Here is a 27,265-nt window from a genome sequence, read left to right on the forward strand (position 1 = left end):
CTGGTCGTTACTCTTCAAGGAGGGCAGAGTGTCTCTGTCTGAGAATGACAAAGGCAGGTGAGGCGCATCCACAGAGGCCAGACTAACAAACTGGCCCCAATCATCCTGGGTTAATAAAATAAGAGAAGGGATAGACTCGACATCTATTAAACTCTCTGAGAGGAACAATTCTAGGGCCAACCAAACAGAGTCCTTTCATAGCCTTATGAGGTTCTTCAGGGTCAGAAGAGATCTCAACCAGGACCTGGCCGACAGGCTCACAATGTATTCCAGAGGAAGAGGGGAGATGCCTGGGGGACGACAGTACCAGGGGAGGCACCCCTCACAGAAACGGGGCCTTGGGGAAGACCGTACAGCAGGAACACCCTCATACCTGGGGAATGAGTTAGTTTCCAAAACGCTCCCATAGCCCTGCTTCCATCTGATCCTTTTAACACTCCTGTGAAAAGACCAGGTCGGTATCACAATCTCCGTCTTGCATATGAGGAACATGAAGATGTGAGAGGTGAGATGACTTACCCACTCTCAAGGCAGGGAATCACCTCTCAGCTCTATCTCTTCTCCATCCCGCTGCCTTGCTGGGGTTAGGGTGGGGGCAAGGGCGTCCCAGGCTTCTCCCCGTCTCAGCTCTCCTGAAATCTCTCTCTCCTGCGGTCACTTCTCTCCACTGCAGGCCTTGCTAATGGAGTCTCCTTATTCTTTCGTAGCCCCTACATCTGGCTAGGGGATGCCACAGTGGGGTGTGGAGGGGGCATTCTCCTGTCTCCCCATTGCTGCTTTTAGGCCATCCTTCTGTGAAAGCGCATCTTCTTCAGAGGCCAAACATGTGCCTGACCACTGTTGTCTACAGATCCCTGGGTTTCCGTCCCTTGTTAAATGAAGACGTTTTGGTACTGAGCTTACTATCTTCGGTTCCACCACAATTCCGGCCATGGTCCTCAGAGGCAATCCATTCCACTCCCTTTCCTCTTCCAGTGACTGTCACCTCTGCTCAACTGCAAACACCTACTGCCAAGGCCACGCTCTGGTTCTTGCCATCACTTGGAACAAATCCACTCCAGAATTTTAAGCATCCCACGTTCTAACCCCAACCTCCCACCTTTCCAGCTCTTTTGGGACTTCTGGCCACTGTAACCATTACATCACAAAGATCTTCTGCAGATCAAACTTAGTCTCCCGCGTCCCTGAGCTCTGTCTCAGCCTTGCGCTGCCCAGCTCCAGTGCTCATGAGCTGAACCACTCTCCCTCCAGCTGCATCGATTCCTTTACACACCCCTCCCCTCCCTGCCCCTCTTGAACTTCTAGCTCAACTTAAAACCTTAATTCTCAAACTGTCTTTTCTCACCCCCCCGTCTAGGTTTCTAAGAAGCACAGAAGAAAACCACACCTACTGCAAAGTGGCAAACTAGTCTCCAAGCACAGCTGGGCCTTTGGTGTTTCCTGCAAATCATCCCCTTTTCCTTGATCGGTTCCTCCCGTCTTCTTCTTGATCTTCTTGAGCCGTCTTTCAGCACTCCTGAGCCCTTCCCGGCACAGCCCTTCCCTGCTCAGCCCTCGCTCCATTCGCTCACGGCCACATCAATCTCCCCTCCAGTCTCAGAGAACAAGGTGTGCCTCCCTCTGGCTTAAGTCTGATCATCTGCCTGTGCCCTCGATCCCTAATCCTTCTGACCACCCTCAAGACCTTGCTTTCTCCTCTTTCCTTATTTCTTCTTGGAAGGCTCCAGTTGTCTGCTGATAGACATGCCCACGGTGCTCCCACTCTAGAAGACCTTCTTTTGAAGCCTGTCTTCTTCTCATCAAACTCCCCTGATGTCCCCACCCACTATAATCTGCCCTTGCCACCTTCCACCACCACTGAAGCTGCTTTTGCGAAGATCACCAATTACCCACTAATCACCACCATATCCAGTAGGTATTTCTCAGTCCTTATTTTACTGAACCTTGGTAGTGCCGTGTTCGCCTTAAAACACTCTCTGTACCCCTGGCCACCACAGTAACAGATTCTCCTGTTTTTCTATTTGACTACTCCTTTGTCTCCGTGGTGGGATCCTCTTCCTGTTCCCATATGCTGGACTTGGTTGGTCCCCAGGACTCCATCTTTGCTCAACTGTTCTTTTCATTCTATACATACTCCTGGGGAGCGGGTGTCATTCACTCTACAGCTTGTACTACCATCTGGATGCTGATGGCTCCCAAATATTTCTCTTCTGCTCAGTCCTCTGCCCCAGGAATGAGGCCTGTTGGGCCACTGCCTGCCGGGTATCACCTAGGTGACCCACATGCTCCGACCCTTCTTTTTCTTCGAGGCACCACCACCTATCCAGCCGCCCCATCTAGAAACCTGGGAGACAGTCCTATTCCCTTCTTCCTTACAATCCTTAAATCTGACTGAATTTACCTCATGAAGAGTTTTCAAATCTCTTCTCTCTTCTGCAAACCTTCACCACTGCCCTGATCCAGGCCTTTCTCACTTCTGGTCTGGCCCATGCTAGTAACCTTGTAACTGTTCTCTCTAGTCTCGTCCTTCCTCAAATCCAGCCACACAGGAGTCCATGATCTATTGAAAACACAAACCTTTTTAGGTCTTGTCTCCAATTTAAAAGCCTTGAAATCTTTGTGTCACCTATAAGATCAACTCCAAATTCTTTAACATGCCATGTATGGCCCTCTGTGATATAACCCCTGACCTTTCCAAGCTTTACTCTCTGAAGTCCCTAAGTAATACCTTTTGTTTCCGCAACACCAAACGACATATAGTTCCTGGTACAATCTGTGCTCGTTCTTGACCCTTTGCCCTTGTTCATGCTGTACTCTCTTCCTGGGAAGGTCTCCCTGCCCTACTACTCCTGATATGGCCATTTCATACAGTCACCCTTTCAAATCTCAGATAGGGCAGCATTTCCTCAAGGAAGCTTCCGCTGGGACCAAGCTTGCCTTAGGTGTCCCTTGCAGTTTTCATACCACCAAAGCACACCTCTGTAACTGCAGTAAAGAAGCTGTTTTACACTGATCTGATTAAGCGTCTCTCCCACAAGACTGTGAGCTCCTCGAGGGTGAGAAGTGATTGATTCTTGCACCCCCGTGCCAAACACAGATGGTGTTCAAATAAATGGCTAATGTAGGAATGCATGAATCCTTCCCTGTCTCTCTGGCTCCAGGTCTTCAGCTCTTAGTTACCGTTATTCTCAAGCCAATCCCAGAGTTTCAGTTGCCTCCCAGATACCTAGCAAGGCACAATGGTAAGCCCAGACCCCATCCAACCACCAGGCAGGGGACAACAGAGTGATGTCCTTTCTGGCCTCCCAGAACTCAGGAAGGAGAGAGTGAGGGAGGGCAGGAGGGCCAGAACTCGGGTAAACTTACCCCTGGAGCACAGCCTGCGCACAGCTGAGGCCGTGCTCAGTGGGAGGCCACAGGATGGAAGCAAAGGCCGGTACCCAGGGGCTCGAAGATTTTGGGAGGTGCTGACAAGGTTGGTGGGATTCAAGGTGGAGTCCATTGAGTCTGAGTGTGGCTCCAAGGACCGGGCTAGACTATTCCCCAGGACAAAGGTTTCACCTAGAAAAGAGTAAAACCAGAGTTAGAGTGAGGACTAGCTTGGGAGGACTGCCAGGGTGCTGGCTCCCAGGGACCTGTTGGGTGGAGCAAGAGGCAGCAAAACTGAGAGCCCTGGGCTGGGTCTCAAGAGGCCTGAGTGCCAGTCATGGCTCCCGCTCTCGCCAGGTGGTCTCAGGCCCAAAGCCACTCTCTGGACTTGGGTCTCCTCAGAGATCCTTCCTCTTAGACTAGATGGTCTTTGAGGTTTCTTTAGGTCTGGATGTCTTACGCCTTTTCTGGATAAGGAGAACCTTAGAAAAGAGCTGCTCTAGGAAGAGGCGGCCTTACATGCAAGATGCTAGAGCAGAGAATAAGGGCACTGGACAAGAGTCACATCTGCTTAGAGGAGGGCGCTTTAGAAGCAGGCCATCTCAGAGATGCTCCCTGATGCCTGGCTAAACGCCTACTATCTGTAAAGGATCTGCTCCTAAGTTCCCTCCCTCCTTTTCTATTTGCCTTGTTCTACAGAAACATTCCAAGGAAGCTGCATTGTACAGTGGTGAGGGGGTGAGCACAGAGACCAGAATCTGGGTGGGAATTTGCTCTGCCCCTCAGCAGGCGAGATGCTTCCCTCAGAACCCCAGTCTCCTCATCTATAACACAGGAAGCTCCTTTCTTCCCAGGGGCATGCGAATATCAAAAGAGTAGCTATGGAAGCCTTTGTAAAGTGAATCTCCTCCTGACATTTCCACACCCAGGCCACCCCCAGCACGAGGCAGCAGCCCCTAATCACTGTGCTGCAGAACCTGAAGCAGACTCCGTCTCATGACTGGGGTCCGCACAGACCCCAACAGCTCCTCAGCCCTGCCCACAGTTCTCTGCTTATGGGGTGTCTTGGGTGCTAAACCATACCACTGTCCTTTGTGGTTTTACTTGGAGTTCAGGCGTTTAGCTTGGCGTTCATTTACAGCCTCTAATGAACACCATATACAAATACATTGTCTCATACACAGTAAGGCGCTCTGGCAAGATGGTTTAGGATTTTAGGATTACTTTTTACTACTCACTTAAAATTGCTTGGTAACCATGGGCTGAAAGTCAAATCTAGCATGAGGCAGATTTCACCTTTATCACAGGGAACTGCACTGATGAAGCCCTTTCTTAGAGAGGATGCTGAAGAGAGAAGTCTCTGAGGCCCCAGGGTACCTCAACCGCGTGCTCTTCCTTTCTGCAGATGCGGTTCCAGATTCCTATTTTCCAGGAGAGATGACTATAGCAGTGTCCCACTTGGAGACAGGAACAGGAACCCAATCCAGGAAACAGGAGGCCTGGGTTCTACACCTCGGCTCTTGTCTTTTACTAGGTGTGTGATCCCAGGCAAGTTGTTTGTCTTCTCTGAGCACCAGATTCCTCATTTGTAAAATGGGGGAGAATCGCCCTCTGTCATGTTGAGAGCATTAAATGAGGACATGGAATGGGATGGACTTTACAACGGTGAGGAGTTGTTATTTCAGTCTTCATTCAGAGTGAGCGTGGCAACCTCTGTTCTCTGCGCTGGCTCAAGAGAAAGATGAAGTCGAGTTTCTGCACTGATTGGGAGGGTGACCGCACCTTTTCAGTCCTCATTGGACTCAGTGCGGATAGTACCACCTGCTTCACATGAACTAACAGATCATATGTCTGCAGGGAACAACTGGTCCGGCCCCCACAAGCGGTATTTAAAATTCAGGTTGCCTTTTTGTAAGTCACGTAAGCAATGATCATTTGGGTGCAAAAATATAGAGGGGTCGGGGTGGCTGGGGCTGGGTGAGCAGTCACTTCCCTGAGCATATTCTTCAGAAGTGGCACTTCTATCAGAAGTAATTCTGTTAAAACAACGATAAAAGAACTGCAGGGGAGGCTGTGTGGGAACAAGACTTGTGTAGAAGGTCAGACGGGGTCACCTTTCAGACTTACGCTCCCCCATCGACAGACAGCACAGCCCTGACACTGACAGCACCAAGTCTCCAATCCTCGGGCCAGGACAAGGGCCACAGGCCTCCTTTAGAGGGCCTTTCCTCCCTCTCTCAACAACGACCTACCTCGCTACGTTTAGGGCCGAGCTTTCCTTCCCTCCCTGTCGTCTCTGTCCTGGGCTCCAGGACCCCGTCCGTCACTGACCCTTTTTCTCACCTGACCTGTTCTAGAGTGCTTTCTTTCAGTATCAGACTCTTTGAGACCAGAAAAAGGTAGTCTTACTTATTATTAGAATGTTCCAGTGGGAGTCTGGACTGGGCATAGTGGAGTGGGTGCAGACCAAGGCAAGCTGTTAAATATCCCTAGCTAATGGCATTCAGGGGTCCTGAGCTGCCTCCAGTAATGACAGTTAGGTCTACCTGGATTCTGGAAGAATGGATGCATGTGAGGGGGTTGCATGTCCATGAGTGTAGCTGCTAGTCTAAGGACAGAGTTCTCAAAGAAATAGCAACTCAGAATTCCGCAATGGAAGAGCAGCATTGAGAACTAAGAACAATACTTATTATTGTGAAGAATAATTATGGTAACAACGCCCAGGGCTCACCAGATACTGATGAAAATCAGTCAGCGTCTCTTCCTCCCAGTGGGGCGAACAGTGGTAAGAGATCTGGATTCTGAGTCGAGGGGTCTGAAATCTGGACTGGTGGCACCTGGACTAGGCAAGGTCATTCATCTTACCCTAATGAGATGCAGGCGGAAATGAAGCATCATACCCGAGGCTCTGCTTCCGGCTGATCCGTGATGCCTTGGCTGCCTTCAGTAGGATAATGCTTTCAGGCTGTGCGCTGCAGAGCCCCGAGGGCCTGAGAGGGAGGCCAAGTGAACAGGGCTCTGGATCTCACCCCAGTTTCTATCAAAACAGCTCTGCTTTTAACATTTATATACCAGAGCTTCACATAATCTTATCTTTGCAAAAAAGAAGTGCTATTGCTAAAACGAAACAAATTCGGAAATTACTGGCCCAGGGACCCGAAGGTGGGGTTGGATGACTTGAGTTTTATTTCTAGCACAATCATTAGTCAAAAATCACTGCCTTTTTTTCTGGTATTCAGTTTGCCCATCTATAAAATGGAGATGAAAACCCTTAACCTCATAAGGTCAACGCAAATTGACTTTGCTGTTGATGTGCTGGAGACATGAGAACAATCGGCATGCGGGGGGGGGGGGGGTGGTGCTCATTCATTCCTTCAACAAAAATCGGTTGAGCATCGTTTATACGGGAGCCATTATGCCAGGTCGGGGGTGTGCGGAGGTCAGCAGGCCGAGGAAGGCCGTGCCCTTACGCATTTATTTTTAGTGAGAGGCAGAGCTTCTCTGAGTATCACATTGCAAGATTGACCTTACAAACTAGAGTTCCTAGTGGACGGTGACCAGAATGATGTTGAGAGGCAAAGAAAAATCCTGGGAATGTATAGTCTGGAGAAAAGTCAGGGGGAACAAAACCCCAAAGGCAGGCATAGGAAGGGAAGAGGACTGGAGGCAGACTTGTTCTTTTGGAAGGCAGAGTAGATCGGGGGCAGGAGTTATAAGAAGGCAGGTTTCAGGTCAAACAGAGGCATTTTAGTAATCAGCAGTGGCCAAAACAATACAACTGCCAAAGGTGCTAGGTCGTGAGCACCTGTCCTTAGGAGGACTAGAGCAGAAGCTGGATGAGCACCCATCCCATCTGCTGGGCTAGACAGGAGGTCGCCGCTAGAGCACTTTCTTTTTTTTTTTAGGTTTCAATATTTTATTCAAGTTTAGAGCACTTTCTACTTCTGAGATTCAAGGACTCGGTGCTCACAACCGTGCTTTCCCCTTCATGGGGGTGAACTGAATGACCAAGAAACTGGAGCTCTGGATCTAAGAAAACTTACAACAACACAGGATCCAGAGATGATGACATGCAGGGTGTTATGTGGGGTCTCAGCTCCCGCTCCCCACATAAGAATGCAGGACATGGGGAGGCCAAAAAGGAACACCCAGGGAGCCATAGATAGGGGAGTCATACCACTATAGTCTCATTGGCGGCTGGGTTGGTGACACAGGAAGCAGGAGCCACACTATCTGCAACCTGCTGTCCACTTCTTTCTGTCAATCTACCCCACTTGCTAACTGCAATCCGCGCTTGCTAGCTCAGCCACTATCTTCTTGCTAGCACCCATTTTGCTGCTAGCGTAGCCACAGCAGTTACATTAGTGGCCAATGGCTCACTGGTTACAGCTGATGGCCAACTAGCCACAGCTGATGGCCATCCAATGACAGTTGATGGCCATTTACTACCTGAGTGAGCACCTTTCCACGTGAGGCCGAGAGCCTGGAAACTGCACTCCTGGCTCTGTCCCCACAGATGAGTACAGGTCTTGCCCATGCGTAAGCCTGTCTCATATAGAAAAATGACCTCTGAACCACATGTCCCGTACACTCTACTCCCCTTGCATTCAATAAATATTATGAAATGCTTAGTATGTGATCATGAGAATAGTGTAAAAGATAGATATTGTCCCTCCCCTCACTGAATATTTCATCTAGTGGGGAGGATGATAAAAACTTAGAAATGATTGTAAATATTACTAAGGAAATGAAAGAAAACACCAAGGGAACCTTTTTTAGATGAGGAAACCCTGAGAGGTCCCCGACAACTGGATGTTTAAGCTGTGGCCTGAGGAAAAGTCTAAGTGAACTGTGCCAAACAGTGTGCTTGGTTTTAGGGTTCAATGGACGCCTTAAATGAATCCTAAGCATTGTCTAAACATTCAATTGCTAAGAAAAATGTCAAAGGTTAGGAATACAGTCCAGGACCCAGGACCCCACCCTGCCCCCAGCACATGCAAAGAAGTCTATGGGAAGGCCAAGGAACTAGCTGGGTTTGGGTGGAACCTGACCATCGGCAGCGATCTGCTGGAGGTCCCCTTATGCAATGGCTAGGGGCTGCTGCCTGGTCACACAGAAAGACCTGGAGGTAGAAACTAGATTAGAATATTCAGGGAAATGGGGAAAAACAGTGTAGCTGAAATGGACAGAACAAAGAGATAAGTGTGGAGAGGTAGGCAGGGACCAGATCACGCAGGACACTGCAAACCAAAGTAAGACCTGGGGTTGACTGTATGTGCATTAGAATGCCACTGAAGAGTTTTAGTGGGGGAGTACCACAATCTAATTTAAGCTCTAAAAAGACTATTTGGGCCATTAGGTAGAAAATGGACCAAGAGACGTAGGAAGGAGACCAGGTAAGCCAGAAAGAATCTCTCAGGCCAGGAGAAGGAGGAAGATGGTGAAGGCCATAGGCATGAGAAGATGTACGTGGATTCAAGATACATTTTAGATTTCCACTGCCAGCTAAGGTGGAACATGTACACCATCCTGCTTGAACAACTAAAAGAAAAGACAAATGAGTTGTCAGTCATTAGGCATCACGCAGTACAGAACAGTGTACTGTACCTAAAAGACAGGACACAAACACGGTGAGCCCTAGGCTTGCTCCCAGCTTGCTGTCTGGAGAGTTTCCAGGCCACGCAGTACAGGGAAGGGAAGATCGGACAAAGCCCAGGAGATGGAGCTGAGAATTCAGATAGGCCATGGCAGCTGAAGTTCACAGGCCAGAGCCCTGGAGAGGTGGTTATAACTCCATTTCTTATGTTCAGGAAGGTAGAGCAAAGACTGAGCATATAAAGCAAAGACACTGAAGATATAAAGACCCTTTGGGCTAGATGGTTTTGTCATTTAGATAATTACACTAACGGTACTTTTAGTTATGAAAGATAAGGCCTGGGTATTGTGCAGAAGGGCAATTCTGAGACAAAAGGGAAAAAAAATTATTTTGCACCGTACATTAATTTTCAGCTGCCTGCTGATAACTTAAAAAAAAAAGAGAGTAGGTATGGGACGGAGGGAACAGAGAAATCACAGGAGAAAGAGAATTCCCAAAACCTAGAGTGGGCCCCAGAAAATGGCAGCAGGCCGAGGCCTAAGGTGAAAGAGGACAGTAAAGATATTTACTGTAACTGCTGAGAAACATTAAGATAAAACAAAATGTTAAGTTGCTTCCTGTTCTTTGTGGTAATTCTTCTTCCCCCCCAAACTTAAGTACAAGCCTATTACACTTAACAGCCTTGTTAGGTTTTCCCTGAGAGAAATGAAGGATGGGGAACTGGATCAAGTGTCTGGGGCAAAGGACTGGAGAGAGAGAGAGAGAGAGAGAGAGACCATCAGCTATGGAAGTTGAAAGAGAAAGAAGGGATGAAGAACTGAGTCAGAAGCAGGAACTCACAGCTAGAAGTACGGGCAATTACCCAAAATGTGACCTTATTCTAGATTATGTGGTATGGGGGTTTATTTTCTTTTATTTAGATTTGGATACCAAAGTAAAGGGAAAATCTCCAAACCTAGGAGGACTCCCAGAGTTCTGCAAAAATCTCCAACTAGTTTCCTTGCCTACTGTCTTGCTCCATTTCAATCCATTCTTCCACATAGGTCCCAAGTGAGTTTTCTAAAACTCAAATCTGACTGTATTACTTGCCTGGCTTTAAACACTTCAATGGGTCCTCACCACTCAATGATATATAAAGTCTATAACATGGTCAATTAGACCTTGACTGGGCCTCTGCCTCCCACTCCAGGCTCATCTCTCACATTTCTCTCTTCTACTTTATATTCCAGCTGTACTGGACATTCAGTTTCTCTGAAACAGGCCAAGAGGGGCAAGTCCTCTTGCCCCTCATGTTCTCACATGCTAGTCAATACCATGTTTCCCCAAAAATAAGACCTAACCGGAAAATAAGTCCTGGCATGATTTTTCAGGATGGCATCCCCTGAACATGAGCCCTAAGGCGTCTTTTGGAGCAAAAATTAATATAAGACCCGATCTTAATTTTGGGGAAACATGGTAGGAACATTCTTCATCCTTCCCCTCCTCCATCTCTTTGGGTCTCGGGCATTTTCACCTGATTATCTTACTCCTTCAGGTCCAAGCTTAGATGTCATTTTTTTCTGGAAAGTCTGTAGGGAAAAGGGCTCCATTAAGCACTGACACTGAGATAACAGATGTTGAACTAGCAGAAATGTGTAACCAAACAGAAGGGAGGGAGTGACAAACACCAGAGCCAAAGGGCAAAGCAAAAGACAGCCCTTGTCCAGATCAAACTCTTTGGCAGAGGTCTGGGTCATTGATCAGAAAAGAGCAGGAAATGATAAACGATTAGAGGCGGAGCAAAGGGTCAGTGAGGCGAGGAGGCGGGCAGGCAGAAAAGATAAGTAAAGGAACACAGGACTCAGAAATGCAGGCAGTGCTCTGACTTGTCCGGGCAGAGTTAAAACGATCCTTTCTGGGAAGGAAACAGCAACGAGGGTGAGAGCAGCCAAGCTCTGAGCACCCACCGTGAGACACAGGTCGGAGAGCAAACGAGGGTGCACAGAGTCGATGGAATCTGTTGAAAATGAGGGAAGGGAAGGGGGGCTGCCGGGGAGGAAGGTGATCACCCTGGTATTGGTCTCTTTCTTGGTGAGGCAAGAAGAGTGGCTAAAGCTTGCTTCCTCTTATCTGGTGGTTGAATGAGAGATGCAAACCGGAACAGAATTCCCAGGAAAGGTCATGCCTGTGATGCACACCCCTACCAGTCTCTGCGTGCTGCTACCAGTACGTTGTTCTTAGTTCTCAAAGCTGCTCTTCCATTGCGGAATTCTGAGTTGCTATTTCTTTGAGAACTCTGTCCCTAGACTAGCAGCTACACTCATGGACATGCAACCCCCTCACATGCATCCATTCTTCCAGAATCCAGGTAGACCTAACTGTCATTACTGGAGGCAGCTCAGGACCCCTGAATGCCATTAGCTAGGGATATTTAACAGCCTGCCTTGGTCTGCACCCACTCCACTATGCCCAGTCCAGACTCTCAATGGAACATTCTAATAATAAGTAAGACTACCTTTTTCTGGTCTCAAAGAGTCTGATACTGAAAGAAAGCACTCTAGAACATGTCAGGTGAGAACAAGGATCAGTGACGGGGTCACAAATATGTCTGCAGGGAACAACTGGTCCGGCCCCCACAAGCGGTATTTAAAATTCAGGTTACCTTTTTGTAAGTCACGTAAGCAATGATCATTTGGGTGCAAAAATATAGAGGGGTCGGGGTGGCTGTGGCTGGGTGAGCAGTCACTTCCCTGAGCATATTCTTCAGAAGTGGCACTTCTATCAGAAGAAACTCTGTTAAAACAACGATAAAAGAACTGCAGGGGAGGCTGTGTGGGAACAAGACTTGTGTAGAAGGTCAGACGGGGTCACCTTTCAGACTTACGCTCCCCCATCGACAGACAGCACAGCCCTGACACTGACAGCGCCACGTCTCCAATCCTCGGGCCAGGACAAGGGCCACAGGCCTCCTTTAGAGGGCCTTTCCTCCCTCTCTCAACAACGACCTACCTCGCTACGTTTAGGGCCGAGCTTTCCTTCCCTCCCTGTCGTCTCTGTCCTGGGCTCCAGATTAGAGATGCCGTTCCATTCACTCTTTAACCTCTCTCGGAAGTGCTTAGTCACTGATCCGGCCACGTGGCATCCGCTTTCCCGTTGTGGGTCTGGTATGTTAACTAAGAAAGTTATTTTCCAGCCTAGTTAGAAACAGCAGGAACTTGAATTGACTTGCTAGACTGGCAGTGCTAGAGGAGTTAGGGCCACATGCCAAAGGAAAGAGCGGATGGCCAATCACCAGGGAGCACATTTCTCAATCTGTAGCCTGAGACTAAGCCCTCCTGCTGAAGACCTAAGCTGGGCCTCTGCTGCCAGACTCCCGCTGGGAGATGCACTGGGACTTCCCAGTGGCTCCACGTGCAGTTTGGAGCTCAGAGGGGGCGCGAACCACTTTTTCTGGGGAAAACAATCCAGAGGAAAGAAGGTTAATCCTAGAGACCGGGGACAAAATCCTGAAGAGAGTAATGATGAGAGGAGAACAAAAAGTCCCAGATGTGGCAAAGGAAGGGACAGGAAACCAGGTCTCTGGATAGTAGGTGCCAGGCTGGCAGGTGTGAGGGCTGCCTGCTACAAGTCCTGCCCCCTTTCTGAGCCCAGGCCCCATCCCAGCTCCTACCTGGTAGGTACCTGTCGTGGCTGTGGCTGTACTCTGTGGTGGTGAGTGACAAATGAGTCTGTGTAAAGGGCTGGTTGCCAAACAGATTGTCACTGCGAAGGTTGTGGCAGAGTTTCTCCAGGAAGCGGAGGACGTAGGTGATGCTGTTGACTGCTGGGAGGTTGAGCGTGTGCTGCTCCCGGTCAAACACGGCTGTGGAGTGAAGTCAACAGGGCTGAGCATGTCAGTCGGGCAGTGCAGTGCGGGCTGGGCAGGAGGAGTCCAGCCCACAGCTTGCCTCGGGCTTACCTGCTTACACAAAGGCAATCAGTGCCCACGTTTCCTCCCTCCCTCCCTTGAGGGTTTGATTTTTGCCTCCAACTCCAAAGGGCTTGCAATAATGGGAGTGGCCAGACCAAGTCTGTTGCACCCGGGGCTCTGGAATGATTTTACTCAACCTGTGAAAACAACTGTGAACATAATTCTATCTGCTCCATCAGTTGGCTGGGCCTTGTCCAGGAAATCTGTTCATTTAGGGTGCTATTTCCATAAGAACTGCCCCAGAACAGAGGAGCTGGGCAGAAGAGGAGAACACAGCCATTGCCAGCTAGGGGTTAGGTGCACGATCCGATCTGTATAAGGGCACTAGGCTTTTGGCTACACTTGGAACTATGCCATGCTTGGTTTTATTTTACTCCCTATCTACTTCTATTTAGAAAGTACCTGTAGAATCCTTAAAAAGCAAAGGCCTCTGCATTTGTCTCCGGGAGCAGCAATGAAGTGGGGGGATGGGTCATTCTCAGGAACAAATTTTGGGGCAGAGGAAGAACCCTAGAGGAGGTGATGGCAGCTGGAGAGGCAGTAACAAAAGCCTGGCTGCTGCAGACCGCTGACAGAAGCAAAGGAGAGTCTGGGGTGGCCTCGGCCTCAGAAAGAAAGGAAGGCTTGATTTCCCGTGCAGTTCTCAGCCTTCCATAACAATTCCGTCCCTGCCTGCTCCGTCCGCCACACAGTCAATTATTCCCTTGCCTGGGCTCGCACACCACCCTGCACATATTTCTCTACTGTAACACTTCTCTCAGTTCGCTGTGAGATTTTCTTCTTTTCCACCAGGGCAGAGCCTGAGCGTGTTATCATTCTTCCTCCCTCTTTCCCTGCCACTGGCTGGCACAAGCTCTGACATACAGTAAGGGCTCAGTAAATGTTAGCTACAAGAACACAGTTGGCTTATTTACGGGAGTTTCCATGTCAGCTGCTTCCTGAGGCTGGATTTTGCAACTTTTTAGAAGGAAGGGGCAGGAAATTATGGCGTAGCGTACAGTTAAGATCGAAAGGTTTAGGTCAAGTCTTCATAGGTTTGCTGGGTAAAGAATACGGTTTTGGACTTAGGAAAACTGAAACAGAAATGTGCATGATAGAAAAAGTGAATATTCTCAGTGAAAACAACATCACCAACAAAAAACACTATGCAGTTGACTCAGACTCACAGAGCAGGAAAGAAAGAGGGAATGACTCTTCCCACTCTGCCTTGGGGTTAGAATTCCTTCTATTGGGCCTGCCTCAGGTCTGGCAAGCTATGGAGTCAAAAGAATGAGAGAAGAGTTCTAGGTTCCCTGCTGCCAGGTGGGAGGATGTGGCAGTCTGGAGATACTCCTGTTGCCACAATACAGCCTGCTCTCCATTGTATCTTCTGGAATGCCTTTAAAGCAACACACACATATATTTTCTGTATGAAGAGGCAAAGCAGGCAGAGAGGAGAGGAGTCTGGTTAGAGGCTCAGTTAAACAGTCCGCGCGGTATTCTACTTGGCAGAAGTAAGCATAAGGCTCAGAGGGGCTCTGGGAGTTGAAAATGAGGACTCTCTGAGGAAGGGAATACCTTCACACTTCCCCAAAGCCTACAGATGCGAAGTGGGAACTGGGATGCCTGGTCAGAAATCAGCCAGTTGAGAAGGCCTGGCCTTCTCGCTAGGAGGCCACACCAGCCCAAGGGAGCTTACCTGAGATGACCTCACCACCGTGGCCCTGTTTGAGGAAGCTGAAGACAGTTTTCTGGTGATAAGCACAGTCGATGCAAGCCTGGACAGCCTGCTGCAACACCACGGACGCACGGGCTGGCCCAAAATGGTCAGGAAGCTGCTGGACCTTCTTCTTATCTAAGTGGGGGCCTGTGCTGCCGTTCTTGTTCAAATAAATACAAACTGCAGGAGACAAAGAATTAAGTTAAAGAAGCTTCTAGAATACTCAGGCTAGAGAAGTTGGAGAACAGTGCTTTCTTCCGTCTTTTGTACCCTGGACTCTGGTCCCGAGCAGGACTCCCAGCTGCTAGCTGGTGACACACTGTGGGAGGAGGTAGAGGGTGGTTGTGCCCAGCTGCTGTCAGCCTAAATTGCATGACCAAAGGCTCTGGGAAGATAGCCTGCTGGAAGAACAGTCCAGACCAAAAGCCAAGACACAGAACTTACACTTTGTCTTCTGTGCACTGAAAAGAAAATCTAAACAATTTTCCAGATATATGTACTTTCATTTTTGGTGCTTTGTTGCCTCACATATTCTTTGTGTATCTTACCTTATATGTGTCAGGAGTTGTGGGGCCATGCAAGTGTGTGCTGTGTATGTGTGTGTTTGTATATTTGTGTGTATGTTTGTGTATTTGGCCTTGGACTTAGCATGGTTACACCACACCACTGGTCACCTGCCTTGCTTTCTGTTTTGGGCCTTGGGATACCTTTGTTATCTACATCAACACTCAGGCCAAAAGAAAGTAGTGAAAATAGAAAAAGAAAATAGAATAAATAAAAACATGAAAAAGGTTTGAGGGTCCCATCTAGAAATTTGTTTCAGTAGTTTCTGCCATTAAGAGAGCTGGGCACTCTCCTAACTGCAACCTCCACCTGGCACTGTGTGGGTCAGGGGCAAGGTGGGCACAGGAGAAGGAGGCTGTCCTACACAGAGCTGCTTCCTTGTCTCTGGAGAGACCCCTCAGCAGCCTTTTCAGCTATGACATTGTCCCTGCTGATCTGCCTGCTCGGCTTCCACTTACATAGGGATCGTCTCCTTTCTTATACTGTCGTGGCTCACGAACTGAAGCGGTAGGGCAAAAGTCTCTTGTTATTATAGGTGAAAAACGGTAAGAGCAGTCGCTGTGTGGGCTGTGTCTGGATGGCTGTCCTCTTTTGGCCTCAGGTTTACCATCAGTAAAGTGAGGGGGCTGAGCCGGATGGTCTCTGAGGAATCGCCTACCTTTATCGTTCTAATGCTGAGGGGAAGCAGGTGGAGCGAAGAAAATGGACAATGAAAACGGGAGAGGATGTGGAAGGTGACAGGTGAAAAAGAAAGGAAAAAAAGAAAAGGTAAACAAGATGAATTGAAATAAATATTTAACTCTGTTTTCTCCTAAAACCCACTAAAATGAGCCAGATAATCGCAAAAGAGGAGAAAACATAAAATTTTGGAAGCTGGAAAGCAGACTGGCAAGGTAGCAACTGACTTAGCAGACCTAAGAAAGCTGAATCCTTAACCAAGGATGGGGAATGACGAGAACCAAGCTGTTTCATCTTATTCACAAAAGGCCCAGGAATGGGCAGGTGCCTGTAGAGGTGGGCACTAAGGTAGATCTAATAGTAGAAGAATTGGTTAAGTCTGGTAAGAAATAGTATTTCCATGTCAAAATGTGACTCTTTTCCTGAATACAAAACAAATATGCAAGAACTCAAAGGGATAGAGTAATGAAAATAAATGAAAACATTGTAAGTTCCCAGCAACTTAAGTCATAATAGCCCCCAATGAGAACCAACCCAAATGTCCATCAACAAGAAGAGCTGTACAAATCGTGGTATATTAATTTATTGGAACACCACTTGGCAGTTAAAAAAAAAAGAACTATTGATAGGATGCTTCTCAAAACATTATTTTGAGAGAAAGAAACCAGATTGAAAAGAGTACATAGTATGTGATTCCATTAAGAGATGATACAAAATGAAAAGAATTCTTTAGATCTCCAACCTTGTACAGGTAGGAAGAAGACTGAGAAGGCAATCTCAGGTTTCTTATGGAAAAGGAACAATGATTCAGAGGACAAGACCCCGAATAATGACAAAACAATTCCCAGAAAGTAGTATTGTATCTAATTAAATTGGCAACATATGCCCAGCTGGATTTCAGAATTACTATAGATCAGTGACTGCTAGGTGTCTCCAGTTTTTCTCCCCTTTGAATGGGTATATCTGTAAGTTATCCTATGCCTGTCCCATCATTGTATGTTGGGTATGTGGGGAGCAGACAACAGCTTTAGTTCACAGGTCTTCAGATTGAAAAGAAATACACTCAAGGAGCTATGCTTGAGAAACTGCACCTGAGGTTTCATTTGTACCTGGATCTGATTTAGATGATGAGATACTACATCTGGAGCTTGATGTTCCAAAGAATTGAGACTCTTAATGGGGAATCTTGCATGGGGAAAAATGAATATTCCAATGGGAAAAATGTAAATAATTTATGTCCAGAGAGTGGACTGACAGTCCCCTTCTCTTGAATCCGGGCTCTGTGACTGCTCGATCAAAAGAATATGGTAGAAATGATGCTATGATAATTTTGGGCTCAAACATTTAAAAAATGGTAGCCTCCACCTTCCTGTCTTTTGGGACACTGGCCACCACAGGATGAGGAACTCAGCCAGCACGGTATGAGGAAGCGCAAGCTACCGTTTGGAGAGGTCTATGCAGAGAACAGCCAGCACCAATGTTGCTAGCCCTGTGAATGAACCATCTTAGAAATAGATTCTCCAGCCCCAGATGAGCCACTTAACTGATTCCATGTGGAAGAGAGATGAGCTGTCTTCATGTTAAAATAGTTGAATATATTGATATTATCTTTTTCAGATATATAAAATGTCATATGCCTTTTCTTTTATAGTTTATGCTCATTGTCTTGCTTAAAAATCCTTCCCAATCTTAAGGTCATAAAGTTATTTTTGTATACTGTCATGCTGTGGTTTTCTACTGCATCCATGAAATAAGAATTGGAGGCTGTAAAAAAATTTGAACTAGGGTCCAGCATGTAAAGGAGCTTGGAATTACCCATTCCATCCTAACAATAAGTAAAAAGCTGAACAAACTGAGAAATCAACAATCCTTTTCAGGTCCATCAGAGAAGTGAGGTCACAGGGCAAACTGCTGCCCCAAATTTGGAGAGATAGGTGAATACAGAGAATGACAATTTACTAGAGCAGAAAACTCACAGAAACCAGTGTTGTGGTAGGAAAATCTAAACTGTAACCGGCGAGTTGCTGGAAGCTTAGTATGGACAAGCCTGAGAGTTACTAAATCCAGGGGGTCCAGTTATGAGCTGGTGGTGCACTTTTTTGAGTTTTACCTCCAGGAACTTGACCATGTTCTCACTGTGAGTATCAGAGAAAAATCCCGTCATGCTCCCAGCAGGGGGAAGGGTAAAGAAACCATTTTGAAATATACCAGAACATTCTGTTCTTAACAAGGTCTGCCCTCAGGAGAAATTATTTTACTAGAGCTTAACCTGCTGGGGTGTGATCAGAGCCTCACCTACCTGGGGGAAGCAAAATACGCAACTCTAGCCCCCTGCAGCTGTCCTGTCCCACCTGAGCGGGGTGGTGGGACTAAGAAGCACTGGTGAAGTTTACAGTCCAGGGCACAGGCTCACCAAAGGACTGAGACCTACTTGTACGACCACAGAGTATTTCTCCTCCTACACCTTACTATCACATTACTAAAGGCCTATTTACAAAAATTCCTTTTATCCAGCACATCATGTCTGGCTAGCAAAAGAAAATTAAAAAAACAAAAACCAAGGTTTACCAAAAGGCAACAAATACAATTTGAAAAGACACAGCAAGCATCAGAACCATATGCAGACACGGCAGGGAAGTTGGAATTTTTAAATTGAGAATTTAAAACAACTATGACTGATCTACTAACAGGTCTAATGGATAAAGTAGACAGCATACAAACAGATGGGCAATGTATGCAGAGTGATGGGAATTCTAAGAAGAATTAAAAAAAGAAATTCTAGAGATCAAAAACATGGTTACAGAAATGGAGAATGCCTTTGATGGGATCATTTGTAGACTGGATATGACCAAGGAAAGAATTGCTGAGCTTGAGGATAGCTAAATAGAAACTCCCAAAACTGAAAAGCAAAGAGGAAAAAGGCTGAAAAAACAACAACAACAGAAAAACAAACACCTAAAATCAACAACCCAGAACAGACAATTGAACAATTGTGGGACAACTACAACAGGTATAACACATACATACATAATGGGAATATCAGAATAAGAAATATCTGAAGCAATAATGACAGAGAATTTCCCCAAATTAATGCCAGGCACCAAAGCACAGATCTAGGAAGGTCAGAAGAGAAAACAAAGCAAGATAAATGCAAACAAAATAAAACAAAACAACAAACCCTAAAAAAACTGTAACACCTAGGCATATTATATTAAAAATTCAGAAAATCAAAGATAAAGAAAAAACATCTTTAAAAAAAAGTTTCAAAGAAAAACCTACCTTACCTACAGAGGAGCAACAATAAAAGTTACATCCTTAGAAAGCATCTGAGCAATAAGAGAATGGAATGAAATATTTAAGGTGTTGAGAGAAAACACCCACCAACCTAAAATTCTGCACCCTGCAAAATTATCCTTCAAAAGTGAAAGAGAGCTCTCTTCTCGTGAGTGGCCTGAGGTGACCTCTGAAAATGCTTCACTATTTGCTTGGCCCAGAGAACCCCACAAAGTCATGTAAATCAAGAGGTTCAAATCTTCGTGTTCATCTTAAGAACGCTCATGAAACTACCCAGGCCCTCAAGGGTATGCTATCCGAAAAACCACCAAGTATCTAAAGGATGTCACTTTACAGAAGCAATGTGTGCCATTCCATCGTTACAATGGTAGAGTTGGGAGGTGTGCCCAGGCCAAACAGTGGGGTTGGACGCAGGGTCGGGGGCCCAAAAAGAGTGCAGAACTTTTGCTGCAAATGCTTACAAATGCAGAGAGTGATGCTGCACTTAAGGATTTAGATGTAGACGCTCTGGTCACTGAGCTCATCCAGGTGAACAAAACTCCCAGGGTGCGGCGCAGAGCTTAACAAAGCTCACGGGCGGGTTAACCCACACATGACCTCCCCCTGCTACACTGAGATGGTCCTAACTGAGAAAAAGCAGGTTGTTCCTAAGCCAGAAGAGGAGGCTGCACAGAAGAAAAAGAACTCCCATAAGTGTACTCCCAAAAACTTACGGCCTGGATTAAATTCAGCATCAAATAAATGCTAATAAAAGTAAAAGCAAAAAAAAAAAGGTGAAAGAGAAAGAGAAATACTTTCTCAGAAAAGAAAAATTGAAGGAGTTTGCGGCTAGTAGACCTGCCTTACAAGAAATGTTAAAGAATTTTCTTAGAGAGAAGGAGAATAATATAGCTCAGAAACTTGGATCTACATGAAGAGAAAAAGCATCAGAGAAGGAATAAGTGAAAGCAAAATAAAACCTTACTTTTCTTATTCTTAATTGATCTAATAGATAAGAGTTCATTCAAAATAAAAATAGCAACAATGTATTTGATTGTTATATATATATACACACACAAATGTGTGTATGTATATGCTTATGTACACTTATGTGCAAGTGAAATGAATGATATCAATCATATAAGGGATGGGAAGGAGAAACTAGGATTATTTTGTTATCGTATCTGTGAAGTGGTATAGTGTCATTTGAAAGTAGACTTGGATTAGTTATAATATATATTGCAAACTCTAAGGAACCCTAAAAAGATTAAAAAAAAAAAAGAAGAAGTACAATTAATAGGATAAGAAAGGACTAAAAAATGGAATCATATAAACTGCTCAATTAAAACCACAAAAGACAGGTGGATATTAGACTAACTGGGGAATCACTGCATAAATTCTGTAAATGTCTAACCACTATGCTGTACATCTGAAACTAATATAAAATAATTTAAAAAAAAAGAAAAAAAAGAAAGTGGATGATCCACTGAAAAAAAAGCATGAGGAATATAGTTAATAATATTGTAATAACTATGTATGGTGTCAGATGAGTACTAGATTTATTGGGGTGATCACTTCATAAATTATGTAACTCTCTAATCATTATGTTGCACACCCAAAACTAATATAATATTGTATGTCGACTGTAATTGAAAAATAAAACAATTATTAAAAAAATAAAACCACCAGTGGCTAAAAAAGAGTGGAAGACAAAAATAGAAACAAAGAACAAGAGTAACAAATAGAAAACTGTAACAAATACTGTAGATATTTATTCAACTATATCAATAATCACTTTAAATGTCAATGGTCTAAATACACCAATTAAAAGACAGAGATTCTCAAAGTGGATCAAAAACAAGACCCAACTCTACGTTGCCTACAAGAAACCCACTTTAAAAATAAAGACACATCTAGATTATAATTAAAGGGACAGAGAAAGGTATACCATGCTAACACTAATTAAAAGGACATCAGAGTAGCTATATTAATTTCAGACAGAGCAGAGTTTGAAACAAGGAAAGTTGTCACAGATAAATAGGGGCATTAAATAATGATACAGGGAGGGGCCAATTACGTAAGAAGACATATCAATCTGTACCTAACAATAGAGCATCAAAATATGGAAGACAAAAATTGATAGAACTGAAAGAAGAAATAGATGAATCCACTCTTATAGTTGGAGACTGCAATATCCCTCTATCAGAAATGGACAGATTCAGCAGGTAGAAAATCAGTAAGAACATTGTTAAACTCAATAGCAGCATCAGTCAACTGGATATAATTGATGTCTATAGACAACTTCAGCCAACAACCACAGAAAATATATTCTTCTCAAGCTCACATGAAATATTTACCAAGATGGACCACATTCTGGGCCATAAAACAAACCTTAACTAAATGAAAGACCTAAATTAAAAAGAGTAGAAATCATATGTCTGCTCTTAGAATTAAACAAGAAATCAGTAACAGAAAGAAAGGTAAAAAAAAGTCCTCAAATAATTGGAGATTAAACAACATACTTTTAATTAACCCATGGGTCAAAAAATAAATCTCAAGAGAAATTTTAAAATATTTTCAATTAAATGAAAATAAAAATACAACTTATCAAAATTTGTGGGATGCAGCAGAAGGAGTACATAGAGGGAAATTTATATCATTGAATGCATATATGAGAAAAGAAGATCTAAAATCTAAGCTTCTATTGTGGGAAACTACTTTGGGAAACTAGAAAAAGAGGAGCAAATTAAATCCAAAGTAAGCAGAAGAAAAGAAATAATAAAAATTAGAGCAGAAATCATGAAGTTGAAAACAGGAAGTCAACAGAGAAAAATCAATAAAACCAAAAGCTCGTTCTTTGAAAAGATCAATAAAATCAGTTAAGTCTTTAGACAGGCTAAATGAGAAAAAAAGAGAGGTGATGCAAATTACTAAATAATACCAAAAATGAAAGAGGGAACATCACTAAAGAGCCATGGTCATTAGAAGGATAATAAAGGACTACTATGAAAAATTCTATGCCCACAAATTTGATAATATAAATGAAATGGACCAATTCCGTGAAAGACACAAACTCACACAAGAAGAGAAAGACAATTTGAATAGACCTATGTCTATTGAAAAATTTGAATCAATGATTAATAAACTTCCAAAATAGAAAGTAACAGGCTCAGATGGAGTCACTGGTGAATTCTACCAAACATTTAAGAAATACACTTTTACCAATTTTCAATAATCTCTTTCAGAAAACAGAGTCAGAGAAAATACTTCTTAACTCATTCTATGAGGCCTGCGTTAGCCTAAAACCAAAATCAGACAAAGACATGTGAAAACTGATAAAGGAAATCTAAACTAAAATTGGATTCAGGAAGTCCTGTAGAGGAAGCTCTCACATTATACCACAAATTGAAAGATGTCAGTTACTCCAAACAGGAAGACATCAGTAACAGATCCCAACAGGAAGAGACTTACTTTGCACTCCCAGAAAATACAGCTACTTTAGTATTCCAGCAGGAGCAAGGAGGATTTTCCTCTTGCCCAGCAACAAGTCTAGCCAATGGAAAAGCTGCAGCTCAGTCAACAAGAAACCATGGTCATCCGAACTCTTACTTTCCTCCAGTGAACTTTCATTTTTCTCTTGCTGATGACTTCCCTGTCCCACCTTCCTTTCTATAAAAGCCTTCCATCTTGTATAACCCCTCATAGTATCTCTCTGTTTGCTAGATGGGATGCTGCCCGATTCATGAATCATTTCATAAAGCTAATTATATCTTCAAATTTACTTAGTTAAATTTTGTTTGTTAACAGACATTACAAGGAAAGAAGATTAGAGACCAATATCTTGCATGAACATAGATACAAAAATCCTCAACAAAAATATTAGCAAATTGAATCCAACAATATATAAAAAGAATTACATACTACTACCACATGGGATCTATCTCAGGTATACAACGCTGGTTCAGTATGTGAAAGTCAATTAATGTAACTAATCACCTCAACAGGCTAAAGAAGAAATATCATATGATCATGTCAATAGATGCAGAAAAACCATTTGACAAAAATCCAAATCCCATTCTTGATTAAAAATTCTCAGCAAACTAGAAATAGAAGGGAACTTCCTCAACTTGATAAAGAATATCCAGAAAAAACCTACAGCTAACATCACGTTTCCTGGGGAGAAACTAGAAGCTTTCACACTAAGATCAGGAACAAGGTAAGAATGTCCCCTCTCATCATAACTTTTCAACATCATACTGGAAGTCCTAACTAATGCAATAAGACAAGAAAAGGAGAGAAAAGGTATACAGATTGTGAAGGAAGAAATGAAACTCTCTTTGTTTATAGATGACATGATTGTCTACGTAGAGAATGTGAAAGAATCAACAAAAAAATTCCTGGAACTAATAAGCAATTATAGCAAGGTTGCCAGATACAAGGTTAATATACGAAAGTCAGCTGCTTTCCTATATAACAGCAATGACCAAGTAGAATTTGAAATTAAAAACACAATACCATATTAGCACCTCCCAAAATGAAACAGTTAGGTACAAATCTAAAATAAAGTACAGGATTTATATGAAGAAAACTACAAAACTGATGAGCAAAATAAATAAATAAATAAGTAAGTAAATAAATAAATAAATAGCTATACCATGTTTATGGTTAGGAAGACTCATTATTGTCAAGATGTCAGTTCTTCTCAACTTGATCTATAGATTCAATAAAGCTTAATCAAAATTCCAGCAAGTTTTTTGTTGCTATTGACAAACTGACCTAAAGTTTATATGGAGCAGCAAAAATCCAGAATAGCTAACACAATATTGAAGGAGAACAAAGTTTGAAGATTGACACTACTCAACTTCAAGACTTATTATAAAGTTACAGAAATTAGGATGGTGTGGAACTGGCGAAAGAATAGACAAATAGATCAATGAAACAGGATAGAAAGCCCAGAAATTGTCCCACATAAATATATTCTTAATATATGGTCTTTGACAAAAGAGCAAAAGCAGTACAGTGGAGCAAAGATAGTCTTTTTAACAAATGGTGCTGAAACAACTAAACAGCCACATGCAAAAACATGAATCTAGACACAGACCTTACACCTTTCATAAAAAATTTACTCAAAATAGAACACAGACCTAAATGTAAAATTCAAAACTATTGGGGCAGCTGGTGGCTCAGTTGGTTAGAGCCACAGGTTCAATTCCCGCATGGGATGGTGGGCTGCACCCCCTGCAACTGAAGATTGGAAACGGCGACTGGACTTGAAGCTGAGCTGCGTCCTCCACAACTAGATTGAAGGACAAAGACTTGGAGCTGATGGGCCCTGGAGAAACACACTGTTCCCCAATATTCCCCAATAAAACTTATACAAAAAACCCCCCACAAAAACTATAAAACTCCTAGAAGATAACATAGTAGAAAATCAAGATGATGTTGGGTATGTCAATGACATTTTAGATACAACACTAAAGGCATGATCCAGGAAACAAATACAGATAACCTGTGAACAACACGGGGGTTAGGAGTGCTGACCCCTGTGCAGTAGAAAATCTATGGAAAATACTGTTTAGATCTGCTGTTGGTTGAAACTGTGGATGCAAACATCGGGGATATGGAGGGCCAACTGTATATTTATTGAAACAATTCATGTATAAGCGGACCCACACAGTTCAAACCCGTGTTGTTCAAAGGTCAACTGTAATTAATAAGCTACACTCATTAAAATTAAATTCTTCTGCTCTCTAAAAGACAAAGTCAAGAGAATGAGAAGACAAGCCTCAGACTGGTAGTAAATATTTTAAAAAGACATCTGATAAATGACTGTTATCTAAAATATACAAAGAACTTTTAAAACTCAACAATAAGAAAATGAATAACCTAATTTTTCAAAAATGGGCCAAAGCTGTTCATAGACACTTAACCAAAGAAGATACACAAATGGCAAATAAGCATATGAAAAGATGCTCTACACCATATGTCATTAGAGATATGCAAATTAAAACAATAGTGAGATACTGCTACACATCTAGTAGAATGGCCAAAATCCAGAACACTGACACCACCAAATGCTGGTGAGGGTGTGGAGCAACAGGAACTCTCACTCATTGCTGGTGGAAATGGAAAAGGGTACAGCCATTTTGGAAGACATTTCGGCAATTTCTTACTAAACTAAACATACTCTTACCATATGATCCGGCAATCTCATTCCTTGGTATTTACCCATAGGAACTAAAAACTTATGTTCATACAAAAACCTGCACATGAATGTTTACAGCAGCTTAATTCATAACTGCCAAAACTTGGAAGCAACCAAGATGTCCTTTGGTAGGTGAATGGATAAATAAACTCTGCATATTATTCAGCCCTAAAAAGAAATGAGCTATCAAGCCATGAAAAGACATGGAGGAAATTTAAATGCAAGTGAAAAAGGTCAATCTGAAAAGGCTACATACTGTATGATTTCAACTATATGGCATTCTGGAAAAGGCAAAATTACAGAGACAGTAAAAAGATGAGTAGTTGCAGGAAGTTGGAAGACAACACAGCCTGCCTGTGGAATTTATGTCCAGATTAAAGAGGGAAAAAACTTGTCTGTGAGGTTCCAAAGACAGACCCAGAACCAATAAGCGGAAACTCAAGCAGACAGGTGTTGTCTCAACATAAAAGGAACAGTTAAATCCTTAGGGGAAAGGGAAGGATTGATAGGCAGAGCAGAGGATTTTTAGGGCAGTTAAGCTATTTTGTATAATCTTATAATGATGAATACATGTCATTATGCATTTGTGGAAACTCACAGAATGTACAACATCAAGAGAGAATCCTAATGTAAACTATGGACTTTGGGTGGTAATAATATTTCTATGAAGGTTTATAAATTGAAACAAATGGGCCACGCTGGTGGGGATGTTGGTAATGGAGAAGGCTGCGCAGGTGTGGGGGCAGGGAGTAGATGGAAAATCTCTATACCTACTGCTCAATTTTGCTGTGAACCTAAAAAAATAGTAAAAAATTCAGAAAACAAAAAAGCTCTTCAGAGCAGATGCAAATATCTAAGAGTGGGGAAGCAGAATATAAGCATTTCCTAAATGTATGTGACCAAATTTCCTAAATGCATGCAAAATCCTTTGATGCAGAGCATTTTTTGTAGGACTAAAAGCTAAAAAAAAAATATATAGACATTCCATTTTCATATATGGAAGTAAAGAAAAGAATTTTAATTACAAGTGATTGCCTTTAGTGAGCAGTGAATCACAGGAGGATGGGGTCTGTTTGTTTTGTTTTCTGTAATAATTCTTGTAGATCTATTGTTCCTTTAAACTATGGGCATAGAGTAACCCTTAAAAAGTGTTGTGCAGTTTAAAAAAAAGCTAGGTAATAAAGGATACGGTGTGGCCCATAGCTTTTAATCTATGATAGCTTTTATTGTTAACATTTGAAGGGACTATAGGGTAACTTGGATTAATCCTGTCATTGTACAGGTGTGAAAACTGAGGCTCAGCCAAGGTCCAATTGAGAATGGTGGCACGGTGATCAATAAAGACAGTTATAGCCTGGCCAAGAGGAGGAAACGAATACAAAGTTAGTTCCCATTTTTCCTAGGCTATGAAATTGAGGCCAAAGATGGGATACCAGCTCAGTGACTGGAGAAGAGACGGTCAGCATCGGTTAAGTGGGGTAGTGAGGCATAGTCAGGAAGCTCCCACTGCTGTGGGTCTGCTAGGTATTGTTGAAAAGGCACCTAAGTGGTATCTAGAATGATGTGGGGTAAACCAAGCAGGTCTACAGGCATCTAGGGGGCATGTCATGAGATTTGAAAATGTGATTAATATTTTCGCCAAGATGTTCATCTATTTTCTTCCTCATTCTTGGAGCTTAGGTGCAAAGGCCCCTGTTGATTAATCTAATGACACTAGGACTAAGCAAACCCAAAAACTGGTCAGGGATAGATGCAGATGATGCGTTCAGAGAAATCATGTGACAGAATCCTGATGAAATGCCTCAACTGACAGGAAATGACTACTTCCACTTTGGGAAAGATTTAACTGTTCCTTTTATGTTGAGACAACGTCTGTCTGCTTGAGTTTCCGCTTATTGGTTCTGGGTCTATCTTTGGAACATCACAGACAAG

The 27,265-nt window shown here is 43.6% G+C and overlaps 1 protein-coding gene across 13 annotated transcripts in view; it reads right to left on the reverse strand.

Moving 5' to 3' along the window:
• SCMH1 (Scm polycomb group protein homolog 1) overlaps positions 1-27,265 on the reverse strand; it is a 145,173-nt gene that overhangs the window by 6,279 nt on the left and 111,629 nt on the right. For 9 of the 13 annotated variants that reach the window (XM_019737146.2, XM_074334515.1, XM_019737138.2 and 6 more), the window contains 4 exons: positions 14,593-14,793; positions 12,615-12,806; positions 3,367-3,561; positions 374-439 (listed from right to left, as the gene is read on the reverse strand). In XM_019737146.2, the coding sequence (XP_019592705.1) occupies positions 374-439; positions 3,367-3,561; positions 12,615-12,806; positions 14,593-14,793 (654 nt within the window). The remainder of the gene's footprint in view (positions 1-373; positions 440-3,366; positions 3,562-12,614; positions 12,807-14,592; positions 14,794-27,265) is intronic. The other 4 variants (XM_074334517.1, XM_019737140.2, XM_019737147.2 and 1 more) reach the window with 1 other exon arrangement.

The sequence above is a fragment of the Rhinolophus sinicus genome, linkage group LG06 (genome assembly GCF_036562045.2).
Source record: "Rhinolophus sinicus isolate RSC01 linkage group LG06, ASM3656204v1, whole genome shotgun sequence".
Classification (NCBI taxonomy): domain Eukaryota; kingdom Metazoa; phylum Chordata; class Mammalia; order Chiroptera; family Rhinolophidae; genus Rhinolophus; species Rhinolophus sinicus.